The sequence below is a fragment of the Typopeltis vanoorti genome, chromosome 5, assembly GCF_054136105.1.
Source record: "Typopeltis vanoorti isolate ZY-2024b chromosome 5, IOZ_Tvanoo_1.0, whole genome shotgun sequence".
NCBI lineage: Eukaryota > Metazoa > Arthropoda > Arachnida > Uropygi > Thelyphonidae > Typopeltis > Typopeltis vanoorti.
Window position 1 is genome coordinate 80134472 of NC_143553.1, and position 11907 is coordinate 80146378.

The following is an 11907-nucleotide window of genomic DNA, read 5'->3' on the forward strand; positions in this document are numbered from 1 at the left end:
GCAACTTAACTTTCTTTTACATTGTTTAGTATTTGGTTCACGTCGCTCTTGAACAACATAAGTGTGGCTGTGTTAAAATATTATGAAAAACGTTCAAAATACCGTTCATTGAACTCGTTTAATTATTATCGACTTATTTTGAATTAGCTTTTTACTAACAAGGATCGAACTGTTCTCGCTGCTTTCTCCCAATAACCTACTTAATTCTGTATTTCTCTTTTCTTTTACTACTGCACAGGGTTTCGATTGCCATGTAACCCATGACCTTTGTTTGAGTCACAGCGATCTTCAGGTACTGATGGATAGTCGGAGGGAAGCTGTTAAAGCAGGAGGATTCAGGCAGGTAACTTAGTCAACGCTGTGCAAAATTGTACTTGTCTTCAAGAACGTGAGTTATTTAAACAAATTGACTTCTGCAAAGTATTGAATTATTGTCCTGGGCTGAAACAATAGTGTATTAATGATGATAATATTGTGATGATATCTTTACGTTTGTATTTTATTCATGATGTTCCAAGTTTTTTTGCTCATGCTATTTTCAAGTTTGTTTGCTCATACTGTTTAAAGTTTTTTGTTCATGATGTTTTCAAGTATATTTTGTTCATCATGTTTCAAGTTTTTTTTTACTCATGCATTTTTCAAGTGTTTTTTTTTGTTTATGATATTTTTAAGTATTTTTTGTTCATGATGTTTCAAGTTTTTTTGCTCATGCTATTTTCAAGTATTTTTTGCTCATGATATTTTAAGTTTTTTTGTTCGTGATGTTTTGAAGTTTTTTTGCTCATACTATTGTCAAGTGTTTTTTTGCACATGCTGTTTTAAGTTTTTGTTCATGATGTTTTTAAGTATATTTTGTTCACATGTTTCAAGCTTTTTTTGCTCAAGCAATTTTCAAGTGTTTTTTGATGATGTTCCAAGTTTTATTTGCTCATGCTGTTTTAAGTTTTTTGTTAATGATGTTTTTAATTTTTTTGTTCATGATGTTTTCAAGTTTTTTTGCTCATGCTATTTTCAAGTGTTTTTTGTTCATGATATTTTTAACTATTTTTTGTAAATGATGTTCTCAAGTGTTTTTTGCTCATGATATTTTAAGTTTTTTGTTTGTGATGTTTGAAGTATTTTTGCTCATGCTTTTTTCAAATTTTTTTTTGTTCATGATATATTTAAGTATATTTTGTCAAAGATGTTTCATGTGTTTTTTGCTCATACTATTTTCAAGTGTTTTTTGTTCATGATGTTTTGAAGTTTTTTGCTCATACTATTTTCAAGTGTTTTTTGTTTGTGATGTTTTGAAGTTTTTTTGCTCATGCTATTTTCAAGTGTTTTTTGCTCATGTATTTTTAGATCTTTTTTCGTTTTTTTGAGTGTTTTTTGTTCATGATGTTTTTGATTATTTTTTTTGCTCATGCTATTTCAAGTTTTTTTTTGTTTATGATATTTTAAAGTATTTTTTGTTCATTGCCCTCTTTTAAGTTTTTTGTTCATGATGTTTTTAAGTATTTTTTGTAAATGTTGTTTTCAAGTTCTTTTTTTTCATGCTATTTTTAAAGTGTTTTTTGCTCATGCTATTTTGAAGTATTTTTGTTCATGATGTTTTTACAAATTTTTTTTGTTTATGATGTTTTCAAGTTTTTTTGCTCATGCTATTTTCAAGTGTTTTTTGTTTAAGATATTTCAAGTTTTTTTACTCATGCTATTTTAAGTTTTTTGTTCATGATGTTTTTAAGTATTTTTAATTCATGATATTTTGAAATATTTTTTGTTCATGATGTTTTCAAGTTTTTTTGCTCATGCTGTTTTAAGTTTGTTTTTTTTTGTTCACGATGTTTTCAAGTTTGTTTTTCATGATGTTTAACTTTGTTTTTGTTCAATTTTCAAGTTTATGTTGTTTCAGGTTTGTTTTTTGCTCATGGTGTTTGAAGTTTTTTGTTCATGTTGTTTTTAAATATTTTTTGTTCATGATGTTTTCAATTTTTTCTGCTCGTGCTGTTTTAAAGTTTGTTTGTTTTTTGTTCACGATGTTTTCAAGTTTGTTTTGCATGATGTCTTACTTTGTTTTTGTTCAATTTTCAAGTTTATGTTGTTGCAGGTTTGCTTTTTGCTCATGGTGTTTTAAGTTTTTTGTTCATGATGTTTCGAATTTTTGAAATCATGACACGACAGCGAAAAGGATGCCAGTGATATAAATGGTAGTATTAATGTAAAATAAATATAGAAAATAACAAAATTAGACAAAGCACAACGGAAGAAGTTAATCATTTTAAAGATAAAAGATAATGGAAGAAATTTAGATGTCCTTGATCTATAAAAGAAGTTCGTTTTTCAACTACGTCTTTATTTAATATATTATTCTAGACATCTATCCTCGCCATTAAAAGTATGTTTTTGCCAATTATGATTTTCTCTGTAAATAATTAAATATTTACAACCTGATTTTTTCAAATATTTTCTAACTAGCTGCCTGATTTGCAATTCCTTACAGCTCTACCCGTCCACCACGGCCGCCAACTACGGGCCACTGATCAAAGAGCTGGAGCAGATGTTGAGGAAAAAGAACCAGAGGAATAAGTTTGGAACGTCCGACCAAGAAGGCAATAGGTATATATCAGAATAAAGGATTATATTCACACAGTGTTTAACTTTTTAAAATAACAGTTTTAACAGTGAAATCGCGGCTTTAATTACTTTTCTATGCATTTTCAGAGAGCCGTCCGTATACAGAACAGCAGATTTACATAACCTTCTAGTGACACTGGAGACTTACTACAACAGTCAAGAGAATGAAGGGGACACCTTTGACAGGGATACACATATGAATCCTTGTTGGTAAGTGCACAGGATATGCGTTTATATTATTAGCATAACAGATTGAACGTAGCTTGGAGATAATTATTGAAGGATAAAAATGAATGTAGTATAAGAACAAAAAAAGTAGAAGAGATTAAATAGGAATTTTTTCCTAGCTACCTTTCCTAACAGTAACTATCTTTTTGTGTGTGATGGTTTGAATCCCATTTAAGACGTAAAAAAAAACCTCGTAAAGCAGGAACTGCCTGTACTCTGTTTTCTTCTAAAAGTAATGACTAATAAATAACTATAATTCATCTTGGTTGTAATAAAACGTCTTTTAACATCTATAAAGTTAATATACAGATCTCAAACGACATCTTATTTATAACTAACATCTTTAAATTGTGCTTATTTTCGTGTAAATTTGAAGCAAATAAATCTCTTTATGGTTTTGGTCGAGCTATCCAACAACAAAAAAAGTTTCTTCTTTCTAAGTGATTTCTAAAGAAGGTGGAAGAATTTTATCTCCTTGCAAAAAAGTCAAAGACAGAATCAAAGCTAAACATGACACTAAAGATAATTTTAAGGTGCCTTTTTTTTTTCTAAAATGAATGGTACAAAGAAAACCCACAGTTACGTACGCTTTCCTCCGCTCTGTCTGAAGGGATCTTGTTGAAATTTGATACGTAGTATCTTGATAAAAACTTATAACTATATCTAAAGTTTCGTTGAAATCAAACAACTTTTAATTCGCAAAATTCTGTAAAAACTATTAGAAATTATTCAAAATTATTCCACGAATAATAATAAATAATCTAAGAGTTCAGCTATGAGCTATATACTCGTGGACAAACGGTAAAATGAATCTAAATAGGGGTGGGTGCTTATGAATTTTGCGAATCGTGTCTAAAAAACGACTTAAAGCACTCTTTAAAATATTGGGAAAAATCCGCTTCCAAAAAAGGCGAATTTTCTCAATAAACATCAAAGTTTGCTACATGTCAGAAACACCACTATTCCTACATAAGATAGATGATACAATATGACCTCTTTGTAGTAAATTAGCATCCTATTCAAGAGGAAAAATATTTCCTCCGTACTTACTGAGAAATGGCAATTATGTTTTTATCAAATATTCTCTCCTCCCATTCCCTTAAACATAAAAGAAAAGAATAAAAACATAATAAATTTATAACTTACATTTTTTTTATTTCTTTCTTGATTCTCCTGATTGCAAATGCAAGTCCTGATTATTAATTTGTTTTCCAGTAGAGAAACCAGCATGACTGTAGCGCCTAAACAATGGAATACAGGAGGAAGTGACAACAATGCAGAAAGCGGAAGTAAGTTCATTTTTTTCTTTTCTTTTTTTTTTTCACGTCGTTTCTTCCTCATTTACATATGAAAGCATAATTCTGAATTTAAATTCATTCACGCTTTTAAGCAAAGAAGAAACAGTGAATATAAAACAACTAAGTGCAAATCGTTTTGCATTATTTTGAAAGAGCTAAAACATTAGTTGAAAAATCACGTCAAAGAATTTGCATATGAAAGTATTGATAATTACTTCTTTTTTTTTTTACTTCGTTTCAGGTCTAGAAATAGAAGGATGTAGCGAAGGTGAGTTCTCTTAAACAAATGTATTCATTGTAGGCTTTTAAGACTACAAAATGAATAATATCTCGAATGATTCACCTACTTGTTGTATCTTTTTCTTTGCGTATTCCATAGATCCATCAACGATGCCATATTTAGCGCACTTTACCATTTCTCCAACCATAGAGATCGTGCCTCAGTTTTCTCCATTGGTCACCGAATACGTAGCTAACGTCACTTATGACCAATTATTAATCAGGATAACCGCCAGGTCACAAAACTGTCAGACCGAAGTAAGGATAGATGACAAGTACGGAACTTCCAGGTGAGTTTACAAACATCGGAATTATGACACTAATTATGTGACAAAAAGGTTTAATTGGAATCGTAAAAATATTATTTGCGGATATCCCATAACTTTGCCTTAGTTTTTCATAAGAGTTAACTCATAAATATTTATAATTTAATTTATAAAATAAATTGTTGACAGATGATTAGTGTACATTATTATAATATTACTAATTTTTTTATCCTATAAAACAATAAATTTTATTTTATATTTATGAAATCAAGGTTATTTGTTGCATAAATGTTGAAGGGTGTTTATTTTGTATCACAGTTTTTGAAAAAAAAAAAGGAGTGGGCGGGTCTAAAATTCCCGAAAATAGTGTTATTTAATTTGTGAACGATTCCAAACGAAGATGAGCAAAAAATGCCATTCTTTTAAAAGAATCATGTATGGGCAAAAGCAGATGATTGCAATTGATTACTGTTGCCCAGCAACGACTCATGTAACATACTATAGATCATATTTCACCAAATTAATACTGTATTAAACTTTCTGGTATCTAAGATGATGTCAATATATATTGCATTGACCATTATCGAGACACGTGCCCCCGCTTTTTTTAATGAAATTTATCCTGGCATATGGAGTCAATTGGATACAGCGCAACAAATTCCACTGAACAGCTTATCGCGATACCTACGCGTGACAATGCCATTAAGAGTAATTTGTTGTAGCCATTTCAATCTATTATAAACATGATAATGTTCTGGTGGCACGAAACAAGCCTGTCACAGGATACTTGATTAGGCGCTGCAACTAAATGAAATCTGTGTGTGTGGTTGAATCATGGCAGCCTATTACAGCCGGTTTTAATACTACGTTTATTCCTCTGTATATTTTATCCAGTTAAAAAAAATGAAAATACAGAGAATTCATTAGTAACTATAACTTCTGTATGATTTGCCGTTACTTATTTAACTTGACAAGGAATAAATGTAACCAAAAATAAAGCTTTGGAAGTAAACTGTTTTTCAAATGGGTTCCATGTTTTCGTCCAAGATTCAAAGCACAATACATGACACTAACCTTGAATTCTGTTACCGATATGTATATGTTGTAAGTATCCACCACGTGTCGCTACTGCTGTTAATTTGTCAGTAATTTGTTTGAGTGGATGGTTCTTCCTTTTAATGTTCCGACTTAGCTAATTGCTAGTTTAAGAACCTTGGTACGTGATATCCTTTAGGCACTCGTACATTACAGTTTTTTTTTTTTTTTTTGCCATTACTGTTTCTTTTCTAACATTAGTTTAATTACATTTTCAAGGTTAACACGTAAAATTTCATAAAATTTTCCTCACATTAATAACCTCTTGAGAAGACTATTTCAGCAATTGAAGTGCACCTGGACAAAACTGCGTCATTTGAAGGGTGGAATATTTTTGCTAACATACTGACTTGCATAAGTAATCGGTTAAATTCTTCGTACTAATCTACTGAATTAAAAGTTTAAAAAACGACATTGTGTGCACAACAAACAAACATCTTTTAAACATTACAATGAGGAGAAGTCGAACCACATGTAACTGGTTCGGCTTCTGAAATGGGCTGCGAATAAAAGAAAGAATTCATTAGAATCATGGAATATTTTCACATGCTCTGTGTTTTAAGATCATCAGTATTCAGCGAGCATAGTTGACCCAATTAATATCTGCATTTCTTAAAACTAGTTTTGTAAACTGACAACTACTAAACTGACAACTTCCACAACTTTGTAAACTGACAACTTCCACAACTTTGTAAACTGACAACTTCCATTCTATCAGCCATCCTAGATCATCATCCTAGTGAAAGTTGTAAATTTTGTACGTAATTGAACATACCCGGTCTGGTTCTCTTGTTAAAATCGTGGGCTAATCCATCGTAGCAAGAAGATGAAGAGCAAACTTCTTACTCCGATAGATAGCACAACATGATTTTAGTCATATATTGTATAAGTGCCCCACTGGGAACAATAATGTACACTATGTTAAAGTCACCTAACTACATTGATAAGGATAATTCTACATTGAAGGATAATTTAAATACATTTTCGAATTCTCTGTGTTATTGAATCGTACGATTGTGATTATTTAGGATTGCTTCAATACGTCTTAAAGCCGTGAGTGGTGTATGATCTGTTAACTGTGTTCCATGACTTGTTTGTCTTTTTTTAATCTGGAAAACAGGTAAAAACAATTGAAATACGAGGGAAGTGTGTGTTTTCTCTCAATCTAGTGATTGGTAAGGAAGTAAGCTATATTACTAGGGAATTATTATAAAATAAGGTGGTTTCCCATTGCCTTCCTTGTCTATTAGTATTCTATGTCTGTAAATATGTGTGTAAAGAGCCGGTTTGCCTATTTTAAAGGACGAAAATAATCGAGTTTCGAGGTAGAAAAACTCTCCACCTTCGCATGAAACCGACTAACTCTCCTTTGAAAAGCCCTGATGAAGGATAGACGGAATTCGAAACCAGGTGTTTCCAACTAAAGGATATTGCCAATACAGAGTGATCGGTTGAAGTGTCTTCAATACAGGATTAAATATGCATAGTACTGTAGATACATTGTCACGGGACGAATTGACGTCTCCAGTAACCGGATGTATTTCTCTGAAGAAGGATCAAAAACGGAAAATGGGCGTCTGTTATTGTCGGTGTCCAATTAAAGATGGTTACACAAAACTGACACATAATGAGAGCAATGACATCGCTTCTGAGACGCCATCTAAGTTTCCAATTAGTGGTGAGAGAAGATCAACGACCTTTCAGAATGTGTAACGGATTCTACTTTTAATAAGGGCCTTTAAACAGTGACATGTGATGATCGCGCTTTTAAAAGTACGCCGCCTTTCAAGTTTGCATACTGTCCTCTGTATTACGACTCGGGACTTGAAAAACCATTTTTGCCATAATAATTAAAAATTCAGATTCAACTACAATATGAGAACCCCACACCATCCTTAGCATATTACCAAAATTTGCGATGATTATCACGAATCCTCTGAAGTATTTCTATGCTTTAAATTAGGCTGTATATATTGTTGGATCTTTTTTGCCTGTATGCGTTTCCATTTCGTTTTTATTTTATTTTATTTTATTATTATTTTTTTTTAATTTTCATCTCCGTGTTGCAAATAATAAAATTTCACATATTTATGTACAATTTACAGGCCAACTAATTACACCTTAGGGGTTGGCGAAAACCGGATATCTTTCTTGATCGTGGACATCACACATACCGAACCGTGGGTGATCAACGTATACTCTCTGTTGATCTATCGCCTGCCGATTACACACGGCGAGCCGCCCTTTGACCCTGCATACTCTCATCAGGTGTGCAGTTTGAAACAAGTAAGTATTATTCTAATACTCCAAGGTTGTTTTTATAAGAAATATTAAGGAAAATAGTGTATAGGACGCAACTGGTAGAATAAAAAACAGTCAAATCTTTGTTAGAAATGCACACTCACTTTTCTTTTTTTGCGATATCAGTATCGATTTATTTTATTTTTACGGTTAACGTAAAAATCATTTTTTAAAAATCAAAGCCGATCTGGCAAAGATTCTGGTTTAGATCCGAAACATTTTCTATTGTTTATTTCAGAGTTCTTTGTTTTATACACAGGAGCAACATAAATACGCAAGATCAGCATTCAGAAATTTATTATTATTTATATGGGTACTCTATGCAGCCTCTTAATGTACTTTATGTCCATTAACACAATACCTATCATACATCTCCTTAAATCTATTGAATGTAGGGGCGTTCACAATCACCTCTGGCAATGCATTCCTCTCATTCACCACTCTCCAAGTAAAGAACCTAGTCTACACACTCTTACGAATCACGCTCTTAGACAACTTCCAAGTGTGACCCCCCCCCTTGTCATCCTCCTACTCCCCAATATATTGAAAATTTTCTTTTGTGACACTCTTATAGAATCCCTTCAGTAACATTCACCTCCCCGCCTGTTAGTTAAACTTTTTAACCCACATACCCTCAATCTATTCTCATAGAGAACATTCCACAGACCCGTCACCAGCTTGGTCACTCGTCTCCGCCACCTCCCGATCCCCAAGAAATGCAGGTGACCAAATCTGTGCACAGTAGTCAACATGTGGCCCAATCATAGCCTTATAAAGTGGGATAATAACCTCCCGTCTTTACTTGTCAATGTGTTCTTTAGCATCCAAGTAATCCTTTGAGGATATTTGGCCAACTCTTGCAATATATCCTCTGAATTTAAAATCTCTTTCTACCATCCAGATCCCTAGCCTCATCAATTTCCTGTAAACTAGTACCATCAATATGATATGAAGTGTGTAATCTTTCCATCCCGAAGTGCATTAGCTTACATTTTACAACATTGAATTGACAAGTATTGTCCTTGGCCCCACACTGTCAATTTATTTAAGTCATCCTGTAAGATATCTGCATCACTTTATCAGCTGTTGCCATCCCTAGTTTTGCATCATCGGCAAACAACTGAATGTCCTCCTTCGAATCTTCTGCTATATCATTGATATATATAATATTTTGGTAGGCCTTATCGGAACAATTTTTTTAAGACTCAGAATATAGTACTAAACCGTTTTATTTAACTCCACATTCCACTTTAAAGTTGTAAAATTAATTCAAGTACGATGCATTACTTCAAGCTCTGTTATCTCTATATATTCATGCGATATATTCCACATCGATCCATCTCTACCTTATAAACGTGCTCTAGCTTCTGACCCATTATGTTAATAATTAGCAAACAAATATTGAGAAATGATGAAAAAGTATCAGAAAATAAAATCAAAATCAGACCCAAAGATTGAAAGGATTCGGATGGTAAATGCTGAAAGATCTTTCGACGTAAGGAAACCCGTTGAGTGTGGTACTTGTGTCATTTAATGAACTACGCGGTCAAATATTTGTTTAAAAAATATTTTCGTAATCAAGTAAGCCATACATCTTGTTCAACTGTATTAAATGAATCGTAGCCAATAAGGTGGAGAAAAAAAGTTTAAATCGGAATATTCTTGAAGATTGGAATTCCAGGAGTTGGAATGAGCCAGGAAATTATCTTTTTGATTCTAAGTAGGAAACAAATCGAGAACTTTCACTTGAAGTCCAGCTGTTCTAAAAGAGAGAAAGGGACCCACTAGTTCTCTCTAAATTATCCTTGAGATGCATTTAGTAACAACCGGACGAGTGTTGATATTTTGTAACAAGGGTATGACGTGATCATAGATTGGTTAGTTGGCATTATGCAGAAGTATCAGTGGCTGTGTGCTACTTATCGATTGCCTGTGTTTCAATTATTTAGAATTCCAACCAAAGCAAGTAAAGTTATGCGAATTGCATATTGTTTGTTAATTGCGCATGCTCTTCTAGCCCATTGGCTTTTTTTTTTTTTGTGGAATGAAATACTCAAGTTTCTGGGAAGAAAAACTCTGCTAGCTTCGTATAAGACTTGCTAACTCACATTATGTTAAATAGTTCTTATAAAGGGTTCTTCGGATGTTAGACGCGGGATTTGAACCCGTCTTTCCAACCATAGGGCATTACTGACTGAGCTCAGAGAGTAACATTCTCGGTCATTTTAATGTTCTTTGGCTGGTTTGACTATTTTTTCTGGATGAAAAATCCCGAGTTCCTTGAGGGGGGGAACTCTTCGACCCCCACCGAGATGTTTCGATCCTTGTGACTGCACTATGCGAATAATATCCTGAATGAAAATAAAGATCTTTTTAATTAAAAAAAAAAAAAAAACGCTCTCAAGCTCAGAGAGAGAGCGAACGAAATGTTAATGAGGTGTAACAGTCTATTCTTCAACACTCTCTCTCTCTCTCTCTCTCTTGGGCTGATTTTTTCAACAAAAACGAACATTGTCGTCCCCAAATCGACCCTTAAGATTATTTAATGTAGACACTCTCGCCTCAGCATATAAAAAAGTTTCCATTTTTTTAGGGAGGGGGGAGGTTGAATTTAATACCACCGACTCTCATATCGAACACGTGTCTTCTTAACCATATTTCAAATAAGAATTTGCCGCTTCTTTTTTTTTTTAACATGTGATCTTTTGTACCGTACTTAGTGACCTGCCTACAGCCTTCATAACCTCTCGCGCTACTCAGACATGACATTCGCTACCAGGCGACAACACGTACACAGCTTCATCAGCTGGCGATAGGCGTCAAGGACTCTGTGTGGTCTACTGACTCCTTCCTATGAGGGAGCAGTAGGTGGGGGCGGGGGGGGGGGGGGGAGGAATGTGTTTTGAGGCATGAAACGTCACATGCGAGCGTCATCCACACACACACACACACACAATTCACCTCCGCTAATACCAAAGTCAGTTGACGCGTTCCTGCCGAAAGTAACTCCATCGAGTAAAGACACAGGCAAAAAAAAAAAAACGAAATAAACAAAAAAAAAATTGATCTTCCATAAGATTAATTAGTGTTCAAAGGACCGGAAGAAAATAGGGCATATATCTAACGGTCTCAGGGTAGTTTATTCGCGCGCTCTACTGATTCGGTTACAATTATACCATACAAGCTTCAATTTCCGTGTGGCAATTTCAGCCATACTTTCGATATGGAAGGCGTGTTCTTTACGCTCCTTGACCACGACACTCCCACTGGCAATCCCATCGAGCTTGTACTGAAGGAAACCACAAGGCACGACAAAAAAAAAAAAAAAAAAGATAATAATAAGGCGACAGAATAGGACGTCCATACCAGCATCATCTTTCACTATTAATTTTCCTCTGACAGCCACCTGTTCAAAAATTTACCGAACACGTACCACACCTCCAGTACGAACGGTGGTACGTTGCTATAGTTACGCGGATATATAGAAACAACGTTATGTTAGAAAGTGTTAAGGATTCTCTAAGGACCTATAACATAACTATTATGTTACTTGAACCCTTTGGGCATTTTAACTGAGAATAATTCGATTGCATACAGTTATCTATTATTGTATGACGTTCAGTCTTTAGTTCTTAGAGTTAAGCAGGAGTTTGTTATTTAATTTAAGTGTTGTTTTTAATTTAAGAAAACTGGATTTCTTTATTTGTATTTCTTTTCAAAAATTGTCCATATTTAATTATGTATTTAATTACTTTTAATAATGTATTTAATTACATGTGTTGATTTAAGAAAATACATTAACACGCCTTCAGAGTCCAAAAAAT

The 11907-nt window shown here is 33.5% G+C and overlaps 1 protein-coding gene across 3 annotated transcripts in view; it reads left to right on the plus strand.

Moving 5' to 3' along the window:
• LOC150106587 (cadherin-like and PC-esterase domain-containing protein 1) overlaps positions 1-11907 on the plus strand; it is an 85427-nt gene that overhangs the window by 61581 nt on the left and 11939 nt on the right. For all 3 annotated transcript variants that reach the window (XM_090392559.1, XM_090392557.1, XM_090392558.1), the window contains exons 12-18: positions 239-343; positions 2483-2598; positions 2704-2826; positions 4060-4133; positions 4384-4410; positions 4522-4711; positions 7888-8068. In XM_090392559.1, coding sequence (XP_090248685.1) covers positions 239-343; positions 2483-2598; positions 2704-2826; positions 4060-4133; positions 4384-4410; positions 4522-4711; positions 7888-8068 — 816 coding nt within the window. The remainder of the gene's footprint in view (positions 1-238; positions 344-2482; positions 2599-2703; positions 2827-4059; positions 4134-4383; positions 4411-4521; positions 4712-7887; positions 8069-11907) is intronic.